Raw genomic sequence first — 13,856 nt, forward strand, 5'->3', positions numbered from 1 at the left:
GCAGGGTTTTCTCAAGTCATGGTTTTTTCAACTGAAAAAATGTAATGAATTCTCATTTTATGATAGTGTCAGGATTAAGTCAGACTTTGTAAAAAGAACTGAGCATTATGCTTGTCACTTAGTAGATCCTAAATAAACTGTGATTTGGTCTTTTTTTGTTATTTTCTGTAGTACACTACCTTATATAATACTTATTTGTCAAATGAGTGGCACCTGAAGTTAAAAACTATTAATACAATTCAAGGGGCACCTGGGTGGCTCAGTGGGTTAAGGCCTCTGCCTTCGGCTCAGGTCATGATCCCAGGGTCCTGGGACCGAGCCCCGCGTTGGGCTCTCTGCTCAGCGGGGAGCGTGCTTCTCCCTCTCTCTCTCTGTCTGCCTCTCTGCCTACTTGTGATATCTGTCTGTCAAATAAATAAATAAAATCTTAAAAAAAAATTATAATACAATTCAGCATATGTATTGAATGCATGTTATGTAAGCTAACTACTATGCTTGGTGCTATAGAACAAATATATTGTGAAGAAGTTTGTAGTTTAATTGGAGTGATTGGACACATGCATATTAAATAATTATAGAAGAAATGTCATTAAAGTTGAACTTATTAGTGTTGCAAAATTAGGTTTTTCAGAACCAAGGGTAGTAGCAAAGATACCACTATCTCTCTAAAATAAATTAATGTCGAGTTAGTTTCTTTTCACTTAGCTTTCATTTTTATGTATTACAAAGAACAGAACAGTGTCAGTTACAACCTCTTTGCTGTTAGCTGTAATATATGATGTGTTGGCTAGTATACCCAGCTTAATGACAAATGATGCTTGATGAAGACTTTTCTTGATGAACAATAGTAAAACTATGTATTGTTGCTTTTGGAGAGCTTGCTGATTTACTTGGTTTCTTTGTTTTCTGGAATAAATTACATATTGTTCTTTTTTTTTTTTTTGTAGATTTTATTTATTTGACAGACAGAGATCACAAGTAGGCAGAGAGAGGAGGAAGCAGGCTCCCTGCTGAGCAGAGAGCCGGATGTGGGGCTTGATCCCAGGACCCTGGGATCATGACCTGAGCCGATGGCAGAAGCTTTAACCCACTGAGCCACTCAGGCGCCTCTAGATATTGTTCTTCAGTCATTTTTGGCCTCTTGATACTTTTTTTTTTTTAAGATTTTTATTTATTTATTTATTTATTTGACAGATAGAGATCACAAGTAGGGAGAGAGGCAGGCATAGAGAGAGAGAGAAAGAGGAGGAAGCAGGCTCCCTGCCAAGCAGAGAGCCCAATGCGGGGCTCGATCCCAGGACGCTGGGATCATGACCTGAGCGAAAGGCAGAGTCTTAACCCACTGAGCCACCCAGGCACCCCTAGATATTGTTCTTCAGTCATTTTTGGCCTCTTGATACTTTTATTAAGCTAAGTAATCAGTATTACAATAAAGTATTGAGAGAGTGATATATCTGTAGTATCTGACATCAAATTCATAGTAGGGTTTATTAAATTTTAAAAATTTAAAAATTTTTAATCCCATTTGATTATAAAGTATACTTATGCGGTGTCATTTTGTGGAAAAGAATGAGTAGGGTATTTTTGTTGTTGTTGTTTTTTGTTTTTTGTTTTTTTGAACTTTCTGAGAAGTCTGTGTGTCTTTCTCTTTGGGAAATGACATACCGGTTTGGGTGTCATGGTATCATAGAAAGAGTCTTGTTTTGGAAGACAGGGTTCTGAGTTCTAGTTTCACCTATGCTTGAGTTAGTAGCTTTTGTGTCTACAAAATAGAAATTTTTGATCAGATACTCTTCCAAACCAGATGACTTCCTTGGGCATTTTTTAAAATTATCTTTAAACTTTAATGTCTGTGAATTGTAAATTTATTTTTTATTGTCTTGAGTATCTTGGATCAGATTAGCTCACTAAATAATGAGACTTGGAGTCTAGTGGTTACTGTCCCCAAATTAGCTTCCTCCTAGCTGAAAGAATGCTGGTTGCTAATTTGACTCCTACTGGAAAAGAGAACAAATAGAATGGGCATGTGGATAAGAGCGTTATTCATTCTAGATCATATTAAAGAGCTGTCAAGAGAAGCCAAACTGAGTGGGTTGATAAAATGAAGGTTGAAAGCTAGATAGTATTTTGGGGTAATTAATCCCTGCCCTTCTCCCATTCTCTTATTTTGATATTTGTATTTTCTTCTTCCTTCCTTCCTTTTTATTTATTTATTTATTTATTTGCCAAGTATAAAGTGCCATAAAATGTAATCTTGTTTTGAATATTAAGGTTTTTTGACTTAAGAAGTCTCTAGACTTGGATGGGTGAGGTAGGAAGAGGGTTGGAAATGGTTGAAAGAAAACAATGGAGCATAAGCCTGAGTAGTAGCTGCTTACACCAAAATATTATTATTTATTGTAGGTAATGTGTCCTAATTTAATTCTAAGATTTAATAGGTCAGTTTCTTATCTATGTGGTGAAGGTATGATTTAATACTAAGAAATGTTTTCCTGGATGTTGAGGATGTAATTCAGATCTTCCTCTCAGTTTTTAAAAGTTGTTAGTCTTCTGTTGTTTCATATTGATTGTCCATAATTCATAGAGAAAGACTTTAAATTAAAAAGATTATTTTTTAACATGGTTTTACTTATGTATAGTCATGGTCAGAGAGACACAGCACAGATTCTTCTGTTACGAGGAGCTAAGTATCTGTCAGATAAAAATGGAGTAACACCTCTGGATTTATGTGTACAGGTATGTTGTTAATATATATTCCTAGCCCTTTATTTTATAATAGAAACTGAGACTGGTAAAATCACCTTTTTTTCCCTCAAACGAGAGGCTGAATGCAAAGATTTTTATTCTTTAAAGGATATGATTTTTTTTTTAAAGAATATGATCATCAGAAGGAATTGTGGTATTTTAAGAAATGTACATTGGTGTTCGTCTCAGTTCCTGACACAAGAGCTTCTCAGGCACTTGGAATCTCCAGAGTGATAAGAATGTCTTTTTGTACATTAATGAGATGGCTGGTGGCTTAAAGCCTCTGATAGCTTCTGGATGGGTGCTGATTGCCTGGAAAACTGAACATGAGACTTCTGGGGATGTGAGAGGGACTGGAGATTGAGTTCTGTCATCAATGACCAATAATTTAATCAATCATGCCTATGTAATGGAACTTCCATCAAAACCCTGTAAACAGTGGGGTTCTCAGGGAGCTTCTGGGTTGGCGACCACATCAAAGTTGTGAAATGGTAGCATGCCCAGAGAGGGCATGGAAGCTCTGTGTCCCTTCCCACATACCTTACCCTGTGCATCTCTTCCATTTGGCTGTTCCCGAGTTGTATCCTTTATAATAAATGAAGTGTTTTCCTGAATTCTGTGAGCTGTTATCAAACAGCAAATAGCAGATTATCAAACCTGAAGAGGAGTTTATGGAAACTCCTGACTTACAGCTAGTTAGAAGTATGGGTAGCCTGGACTTGTGAATAGTTTCTAAAGTAGGGGCACTTTCATGAGACTGAGCTTCTAACCTGTGTAGTCTGTGTTAACTCTGGGTAGTTAGCGTCAGAATTGAATTAAATTGTGTTACACTTAAGTTGGTGTCCACAGAGAGCTGGAGAATTGCTTGTGTGGAAAACCCACACATTTAGTGTCAGACTGGTATGTAGAGGAAATAAAGTTTTCCATTAGGAACATTTTTTTAAACGTAGATAATTTTAGTTTTTTTCCTTTTCTTTTTTTTAAAGGGTGGCTACGGAGAGACTTGTGAAGTATTAATTCAGTATCACCCTAGGCTTTTCCAGACAATTATTCAAATGACACAGAATGAAGATCTCCGAGAAAACATGGTAATGTAGTTGTGTTAGTTGTTTGTAAATGAACAAGTTTTGTTCATGTTTAGCATATGTGGCATTTTAAAATGTGCTTAGTGATTTTAGTATTACAGATATTTTAATGATTCAAATTTGCTTATTTGCATTATAGGAAAGTATGAATTATATATATAAACTTTGTGCTACTATTTAACCCTATGAGTCTTTCCCCCTCTGGGTCTATGTTTTGTTTTGTTGTTAAAGATTTTATTTATTTGGGGCACCTGGGTGGCTCAGTCATTAAGCATCTGCCTTCAGGTCAGGTCATGATCCCAGGGTTCTGGGATCAAGCCCGAGTTGGGCTTCCTGCTCTACAGGAAGCCTGCTTCTTCCTCTCTCACTGTCCCTGCTTGTGCTCCCTCTCTTGCTGTGTCTCTCTCTGTCAAAAAAATAAATAAAATCTTCAAAGAAAAGATTTTATTTATTTATGTATTTGAGAGTGCACATATGCATGGTGGGGGCAGGGAGAGAGGGTGAGAGAAAGAATCGCAAGCAGACTCCACACTGAGCCCCGAGTCAACCTGGGGCTTAATCCCACAACCCTGAGATCATGACCTGAGCCAATACCAAGGGTCAGATGTTTAACCAACTGAACCACCCAGGCGGCCCTGGGTCTTTGGTTTTTGCTTAAAATAATTGGAATTTTCCACATAGGTAGGGGAAAATAATCTAAGGAGGAATATCATATCATTGGTTATCACTGCTTTATTGAGCTCTATTTTGTAATAGCTTTACTCTGAAAAATTACAGAGTTTAAACTTCTCATATTTTATAAATTTGGAATTAAGTTTTTGTAAATGAATTTGGTAATTTCTATCTATTTGCATTTTTTTATTGCTTTTTTACTGGGTGATTTTGAAAAGATTTTATGTCATCTCTATATTAGCTTTTGAATTTATACAAGGCAAAATAACTGTAAAGGACTTGATTTCAGCTCATTGGCTTTCGGATACTTTTTAAACTAATAGGTATGTAATTTCTTGATAAAGTTTAATGGATTATTGTATAATCACATTTTTTATTTGTAAAAAATTTAGTTACGGCAAGTTCTGGAACATTTGTCTCAGCAAAGTGAAAGCCAGTACCTAAAGATTCTAACAAGCCTTGCTGAAGTTGCCACAACAAATGGGCATAAACTGCTTAGGTAAGTGTTTCAAAATATAAGCAAATCAATAGGTGACAGTATCTGTCAGCTTTGTCTCCTTTCAGGCTTTTCTGGGAATAGTTTATTTTATTGGATGTTTTTGTCAGTGCTAAGATGTCCTAAAAATTTGCTGACTTACTATTGTTTCATTTTAAAGGACCAGGGCACTTAGCTATTACTGGAGATTTTAGTCTCTCTAGAGAGACTAAAAATAGAGACTTACTTAAGTGGATTTGGACATAGGTATCTAAAATTTTATAAAATGATAGATTAGTTATCTAAGTAAAATGTACATGAAGAATAATCAAGAAAGTTTAGGGGTGGTTTTTTTTTTTTTTTTTTTTTTGACCCTTCCCCCAAGAAAATAGTTTAGGAGTGTTGATTACTAATTTATAGAACTCTGTGTGTGGGCTACTGTTCAGCCTGTATACCCTCATGTCCCTTATAAAGTTTTTGCCCTAAACTGTTGCCTTCCCTTCAGTTCTTTATTCTTTCCAGAAGATGCTATGGTTTTAATGGTTCATTGCTATATCCATGGAGGTAATGCCTTTATATTACTTATGTTTATATGTATTGTATTTTCCTGCAACTATACTTCACTGTGTATGGTTAGCTACCCCAATTAGGAATAAACAGTCCGAATTAGGAATAAACAGCCATTTAAGGGCACCAGGGTGGCTCAGTTGGTTAAGCATCTGCCTTTGATTTCAGCTCAGGCTGTGATACCAGCGTTGTGAGATCGAGCCCTGTGTCAGTCTCCATACTCTGTATGTAGTCCACTTCAGATTCCCACTCTTCCTCTCCCTCTGCTTTTCACCCTGCGTGTGTGCACACACACATATTCTCTCTCTCGAATAAATCCTATAAAAGGAATAAAAATAAACTAAGATAAAATCTAAAAAAAAAAATAAGTCATTTAGAAATAGTAAATGTGTTTTTTCTTGGCTTATAAATTTGGCCCACTTCTATTTGGATGCTTTTCCCTTAGCAGTTTTCTTTTCACTTCTCTTAATACATTGACAGTCTTAGAATAGGTTTTGGTCTTCTCTCATCTCTGTGGTTGCAACTGGAGTTTCTTCCTCCCAACTCCATGCTCTTTCTAGAAATCGGCTACATTGTTGACTCCATTATGATAGCTGTTTGTTTCTTCCTTTGGGCTTTTCATATACTTTAGACCAGAATCACACTCTACTGTTTATTTAGAAGGATCTTTGCTAGGCCCCTTACCCTTCATGATACCAAGGTTACCCGCTTGTGTTCTTTAATCCATTAAGTCTTTTTTCAACATTTCTAGTACTGTACCATTTACTAAATTTTTTAACTCAGTTTCTACCTGTGAGACTGCTTAGGTTCTGTTTATGGAATTCATTGAATTTACATAATGCTCTTATTTAGTAATTCTATTAATCCATTTATTTGATGAGGACTTTCTGCAGTTCAGACATACTAAATAAAGACATGGCTTGGGATTCAGGTTTAAATCCAGATATCACTATTTACTGTGTGATCTCAGCAAGTAACTGTTTTGAGTTTCCCTTTATCATCTACCCATATATCTAGTATATGTTTCTGAGTGCCTACTATTCACCAGACCATCTGGTAGGTGATTGTAAATAAAACAGATAAAACTCTCCCTAAATTTAATTTAGAATCAGTCAGGATTTTGTTTCCTTGTTGGAAAATGGTATTAAATATCTTCTTAATGAATTGTTGTAAAAATACAATGATAAGGTACTGTAAAGTACCAGCATGTTGTCTGGTCCATAGTAGAGATGATGATGATCATTATATAAATGGAAAATTGCCAGAGATAATAATTATAGTTATTATAAATACTCTACATTTCTCCCCCCCCCCCAAGATTTTATTTATTTATTTGAGGGACACAGAGAGAACACAGGTGGGGAAAGGGACAGAGGGAGAAGACAACTCCCCACTGGGCAGGGAGCCTGACGCAGGGCTTGATCCCAGGAACTAAAGGCAGACGCTTAACCAACTGAGCCACCCAGGCACCCCCAGTATTCTACATTTCTTACATTAGAAAACTTACCTTTTTTTTTTCTTTTTAAATCTTTGTTCTACTTTTTGCTTTTCTTCAGCAATGGGAAAGCCTATGTTTTTCTGTATTATGTTTTTAAGTTTACCTTTAATACTTATTAACCAGGCAGTAAGCTAAGGAACATTCAAATATATTATTTCATTTAAACCTCACAGTAAGTTATTTCCATTTGACATAGAAGAAAGCTGAAGTTTAACCATTTACCAAGCTAATACATAGAAGAACCAGGATTCCTGGTCTTACTAATAGAGGGTGGATTACTGGTTACAATCTAGCTCTTAAAAGTAACAGGGAGATTAGTGGAATGGAAGTAGAGTGGGAAAAAGGGAGCCATGATCATAACAGGTTTTAAAACTGTTTTGCCAACCTGTACTGCCTCACCACTTACAGTGCTATTTTTCATATGCTTTGTGAAATCTGTTAATTATGGCCATTTTGTGAGCTCTGAGTATCTTTTCCTTGAGGTTGGTAATGAGTATTGGATATTAATATTTTATTGGAATTTATTGTATTTCCTATTTTGGGAAATCCTGTGTTTCTCCTTCACTCTCAGACTTCTACCCTGCTGACCAGATGTGTGGGTTTTTTTCACCAAGAAATTTTTTAGACATCAGCTGCTGTACAGTTTAACTCAGCTTTGACAATTGTCCATCCAGAGATACGTTAGATCTCACAGGTTAAGAGCTCATTCCTATGAGACTATTCCCACTTTCAGATACCAGTTGCAAGTAGTAGGTCCTCAGGTTACCCACACCTGTCTGACTTCACTTCGTATCAGAGGTTCTCATGATCTCCTTACTCTTAGATTCGGAAGCTCCTTGAACCCCAGTTTTTTTTGCTTTTTGTGGAGGCTTTATCTTATAGGCATGTTGGTCATTAACTGCATTTTCGGGCCCTCTCCCCTTTTTGGAGAATGTGGGGTGGTGCTGGAAATTCCAAGCTTCTAATATGGCTTCATCTTTCTCATGACCAGCCTTCATCAGGAGCCCACTAAGAGTCACTTCAGTAGAACAAAAGACACTGCTGTCACCCAGGAAATTATAAGGGATTTAGAAACTCTATGTCAGGAAATGGGTCAAAGACCAAATATTAGAACAAAAGAAGCTCCTAGTGCTCTTATCACTTAGGAAATTATGCGGGTTTTAGGAACTTCACCAGCAACCAGGAACAGAGACCAATATATATATTTTCTATTATCTCATAACTGCCAATATAGAATCTTAAGAGGATCTCAAATAAAAATTATTCCCATCTGCCAGGTTATGTTTCATGGCACTTTTGCAAATTGTCTCCCTTTTGTTTACTCATTTGTGAATCATTTTATATTTCTTAACCCACAATGTGATACAATTTTGGCTACATACTTTAATAGAAATTTTAATTAAGGAAACTGATTCATATATGTATTTACTGACAATTGAGATGTTATTTAGCTTACTTTTGAGAAAATGGATAGCCTTTTGTCTAAATGATTCTAGGAATATTTACTAAAGATAAATACTAAAGGCTCTTTTGCACATAATGTTGTGTTTCACTAATTGAGTTATCTTGCATTCTGTGTACTTGTGATTAAAGATAAAGATAGTTATCAGTGTGCAAATGAAGAGAGAAATTATAACTGTTTTCTTAGTGAGACACTGAATGAAAGTATATTCATATAAACCAAAGGTATTGATAGGGCTTTGCATTAGGAAACTAATGTTAAAACTTTTATATTAAGGTACCACATGGCTTGGGAAGAAATTATCATTTTATGATCAAATGGAGAAGGATATGATGAAGTTTGGATTTTATGATCTTTTATTTAATACTAAAGAGATATTTCACGATTGTAGAGTGAAAAATAACATTTTTTAGATCCGGTGAATCAGCTTGGAAAGAAGTTTAAACTGGGAACAGTAAATAAAATTATTAGACTATTAATAACATACTCAGATTCCACTGTGTAAGAAAAGACTTCTTCTTTTTTTTAAAAAGATTTTATTTATTAATTTGACAGACAGAGATCACAGGTAAGCAGAGAGGCAGGCAGAGAGAGAGGGGAAGCAGGCTTCCCGCTGAGCAGAGAGCCCAATGTGGGGCTCAATCCCAGGACCCTGAGATCATGACCTGAGCTGAAGGCAGAGGCTTAACCCACTGAGCCATCCAGGTGCCCCAAGAAAATACTTCTTAACATAACTCATGACGTATTTCCTAGATCGGATACTTAAATCTTTATATATATGACAATTTTGCAGAGGAAAGTCAGATTCACTTCTTTCTCATGGAAGAATTTGAGAGTCGTCATAGTTAACTTTTCCAAAGTCACGACACAAACTACATTTCCATTTTGTCAGTCTCACAATCTTAGGATATAAAATTAGATGCACTTCATAAAGACAAATATGTAAAACTCAGTACAAGCTAAAGTAGTAATTCTGTACACATTTGATTCAAAGTTACTAAAACAAAAAGTTTGGCTAATGTGATAGAGCTGTCCCAGTTCAATACAGTATGGGTAGCAGTAACTGTTACATTTTACTAATAACACTGTAACTGATAGGTCATTTTTATTGACTTTTTAACAATTTAATAAGTCTTAGAGTGAAAAACAACATGAATATTGAAGTGAAAATGTCAGAAATTTTTGGGTTCACATGTCACCAGGGTAGAAAATACCCTCTATTTGGCACTTAATCACATTAGAATACTTAGAAGTAGGCATTTGTTATTTCCATATTATTGTGGAATGATGTGTGTTTGACATACAATGTTATATTAGTTTCAGATGTACAACATACATAGTGAATCAACAATTCCTTTTGTTACCCAGTGCTCATCATAGGTATAGTAACATATGTATGTCACCATACAATGTTGTTATAGTATTATTGAGTATATTCTCTATACTTATTTTTATAACTGGCTGTTTGTACTTTCTAATCCCTTTTATCTATTTTGCCCATCTCCCCATCCACCTAATCCTTAACTTTTTTTTAATGTTAAAGGATACCTAAAAATATAGAGGAAAATTTTAGTAAGCTGGGTGAAAATACACTTAGGAGAAGATGGGGTAAGCTTTGATAATTAATGTATGCAAAGACAGTCATACCATTCTGCCCAAAAGTTTATGTAAATCTTTACTGTGCTTTTGTGTAACTCTTGTAATACAAGATAACTGATGTTAGAGATTTCAAAATAAAGCCACCCCCTGAACAACAATAATTTTTTTTTTTTTTTTTAAGATCTGTCATTAGATTCAGTACAGATATAGCCTGACTCCTGCTACAGTTTCTCTGTGGAAGGGTAGTTCTTTGATATTTGTGATGATGAACAATCCCCAGGCATTATAAGATTCTGAAGTGCTTTTTGATTTATCAAAGAAGGTTTATATTATATTCAATATTGTGTTAATTGGTTTTGAGGTTTTTTTCAGGGATGTATACCCTATATTTATGTAGAGTCCTAAGACTACCCATTATGTAGAGAACCATGCTTGCTGATAGTAACTTTAAGATTATTCAATTTGTAAATGTTCTGCTGTATGTGAACAATTGGTTACTATTCTGGGGAGAGATGGAAAAATCCTGTTATGGATAGAAGACTAGAAGGTTCAGCTTCTGCAGCTGATTTGTGGGTTGACTTAAGAGCATAACATTTCTATCATTGTTTCTCTGTGAAATGTTCTCAGAGTTCCAAGACTCAGTGTAATTTACATATATATTTTGAAAGTGAGAGTTCGAGATTGCCTTAAGTTGGTGCCCCAAGAAACTGTCTTACAGTGGTGCTTTTCTTCATATTTTTATGCTTTGATTATTAGTTATATTCTTGTTGCTTAAACATTAATAATTCATTCATATGCAATTCAAATAATGTATAGCATTATTTGAATTGAATTATTCCTATTAAACAAAACATTCCAACCCTATCATGATAGGAATTTTGCTAGTTGTATTAGGAAACCCATGGTCAATGTGATGAAAAGGTCTTAAGTAATTTAAAATGTAATTGTTATTGTCCACCTAACTTGTTCATATTTTAATTTTTATTTTCAGCCTATCTAGTAATTATGATGCTCAAATGAAGAGCCTTTTAAGGATTGTGAGGATATTTTGTCATGTCTTTCGAATTGGTCCATCCTCTCCCAGTAATGGAATCGATTTGGGCTACAATGGGAATAAAACTCCAAGAAGCCAGGTGTTCAAGGTCAGAAAAGTACATGATGTTGTTAGGAAGATAATTGAAAAAGAGATGAATTTGATAAAGCTTGCAATCGTTAGTCGGAAATATCACAAACTAAGTTTATTTATTTATTTTTTTACCACTTTCTAAGTTAGACACACCTTTCTCCTTTAATTTCTGTCTAATCAACAGCAATCTTAAGTTTAATTAAATAACATTTTAATTCCATTAGTGTTGTATTCTAAAGGGTAAAGATATTTATTATTTAAATGTACATTTTTATTGGATTATAAGTTTTAAATGTGACAATATGCAACCATCATGCTTTTTAAAAAAAAAAATTCTTAACTCAGAAGGAAAGAAAATATCTAGTTTTCTTTTTTTCTTGTGTCCATTTTTTTTTTAAGTTTTTATGTTAATTCCAGTTAGTTAACATACAGCGTTAATGTTAGTTTCAGGTATGCAGTATAGTGATTCAACAATTCCATACATTACCTGGTGCTCATCATGACAAGTGCACTCCGTAATTCCCATCACCTATTTAACCCATCCCTTCACCCACTGCCCCTCTCAAAGTATCTAGTTTCTATTTAGAGGTTATTATCATGTGTGTGTCTGTGTATTTGTTTTTGAAGTAAGATTGCTTTCATTTCCTGCATTTACTGCCAGTTCTTGAGATCACATCAAGGAAAAATCGTTGAGATATTTTCTCTCTTCCTTTCTCTCTCTCTCTCTCTTTTTCTTTCTTTAAGATTTTATTAATTTGAGGGGCACGTGAGTGGCTCAGTGGGTTAAAGCCTCTGCCTTCTGCTCAGGTCATGATTCCAGGGTCCTGGGTTGGAGCCCCACATTGGGCTCTGTGCTCAGCAGGGGGCCTGCTTCCACCCGCCCCTCTTCTCTCTGCCTGCCTCTCTGCCTACTTGTGATTTCTGTCTGTCAAATAAGTAAATAAAATATTTTTTTTAAAAAGATTTTATTAATTTGAGAGAGAAAGAGAGCATGGGTGGCGGGTGGTAATGGTGAGAGGGAAGTGGGAGAGGGGGAAGCAGGCTTCCCATTGAGCAGAGAGCCTGATACGGGACTCCATCCCAGGACCTCGAGATCATGACCAGAGCCAAAGGCAGTTGCTTAACCAACTGAGCCACCCAGGTACCCCATATTTTCTTTTCTTTTTTTTTTTTTTTTAAAGATTTTATTTATTTATTTGACAGAGAGAAAGATCACAAGTAGGCAGAGAGGCAGGCAGAGAGAGAGAGGAAGGGAAGCAGGCTCCCTGCTGAGCAGAGATCCCGATGGGGGCTTGATCCCAGGACTTTGAGACCATGACCTGAGTTGAAGGCAGAGGCTTTAACCCACTGAGCCACCCAGGCGCCCCTACCCCATATTTTCTTAAAATATTTTGTATTGCTTCAGCTGCTTCCTGTAAGACCCAAGACAATGTTGCTACCCAAATTAAACACAATTTTATGAATTAAGCAAAATGAACATGGCTGTAATTCTCTTGGTAGGGCTTTTTTGTAGCATTATATTTTTAAATAACTCAGATGTTGGACAAATGTGTAACTTTATAACTGTTTTCATGTTATTTTTTTACAGGCAATTAAGAGATTTTCATAGTATAAAATTTGCTTTTTGGCTCACAAAGGCTTATATTTCTTTAGTCTTTTGAGTACAAATGTAGGTTATCAATCTAAAAAGTGATATAAATATTTTAAAGTGTCAGTGCCTCAAAAACTTGTTATGATTGACAGCTTTACTCTATAAAATTTGAAGTAAAACTAGTGACTTATGCTAAATGATTTTTTTCTTACATGGAAATTTTTTTCACAGACACTTAATAACTGCTTTGTAAGCATTGTGACACTAGCAGATTCTTTAATAACCTAAAATAGGTATGATAGGCTGCTTCACTGTTTTTTAAAGAATTAGTGTCAGAGTTTTTAGCTGTGTGTGTGTTCGTGTATGTGAGAGAGAGAGTGTGTGTTTCTTATTTTTCCTTCCTTTTTTTTCCCCTATTGTGCCACCTCCTGGAAGAAGTCAGTTATACAACATCTTGTAGTTCTGATTTTGGCTTTTCACATACAACTTCTTCAACAGTAGTTTGGAGTGATAGCTTACTGTCCTTGCAAAATTTGAATCTAATTATTGAGCCACTGTTTTGTCATTGTTGTTTTAAGTGAGCTTTATTGCAGTTGTTCTTAATGTATTCTGGTGTGGCCAGTGCTGTTAGTTACTGAATCTAGGCTTGATTTGATTTTCTGATTATCATTTCTGCTTACCTATAATGATGAATAGAAAATCAGTTGAGGTGTAGATAGTCACTATTATCCAAATCACATGTGGATTATATTCACTATTGTCTGATTTCTTTTTGTTGTTAAATTTTAAGTCAGCCATGTGTTTGTTAGTGATATTAGAAAATAAGTAATGTGTTAATTCATAGCCTCTGCATAGGAATTAAATGCTTGATTTAAAATCTTAGTTTTCTATCTATCCCATCAATACAGGTATAACAGAGTAGAAAAGGGTGTCACTGGTTTTCTTTGAACTTTTCTTTAATGACATCTAAACTCTGTTTTGATTGTCATATACCAGTGAAGTATGTAATTAAAAAGTTCTTTTTTTTAAATTTTAT

The 13,856-nt window shown here is 35.2% G+C and overlaps 1 protein-coding gene across 4 annotated transcripts in view; it reads left to right on the forward strand.

Annotated features, from left to right (window-relative positions):
- The window catches only part of HACE1 (HECT domain and ankyrin repeat containing E3 ubiquitin protein ligase 1), a 122,378-nt gene that overhangs the window by 44,890 nt on the left and 63,632 nt on the right, over positions 1 to 13,856 (forward strand). For all 4 annotated transcript variants that reach the window (XM_046004959.1, XM_046004957.1, XM_046004960.1 and 1 more), the window contains 4 exons: positions 2,640 to 2,736; positions 3,732 to 3,833; positions 4,895 to 5,001; positions 11,095 to 11,245. In XM_046004959.1, coding sequence (XP_045860915.1) covers positions 2,640 to 2,736; positions 3,732 to 3,833; positions 4,895 to 5,001; positions 11,095 to 11,245 — 457 coding nt within the window. The remainder of the gene's footprint in view (positions 1 to 2,639; positions 2,737 to 3,731; positions 3,834 to 4,894; positions 5,002 to 11,094; positions 11,246 to 13,856) is intronic.

Source organism: Meles meles, chromosome 5 (assembly GCF_922984935.1).
Source record: "Meles meles chromosome 5, mMelMel3.1 paternal haplotype, whole genome shotgun sequence".
Lineage (NCBI taxonomy): Eukaryota > Metazoa > Chordata > Mammalia > Carnivora > Mustelidae > Meles > Meles meles.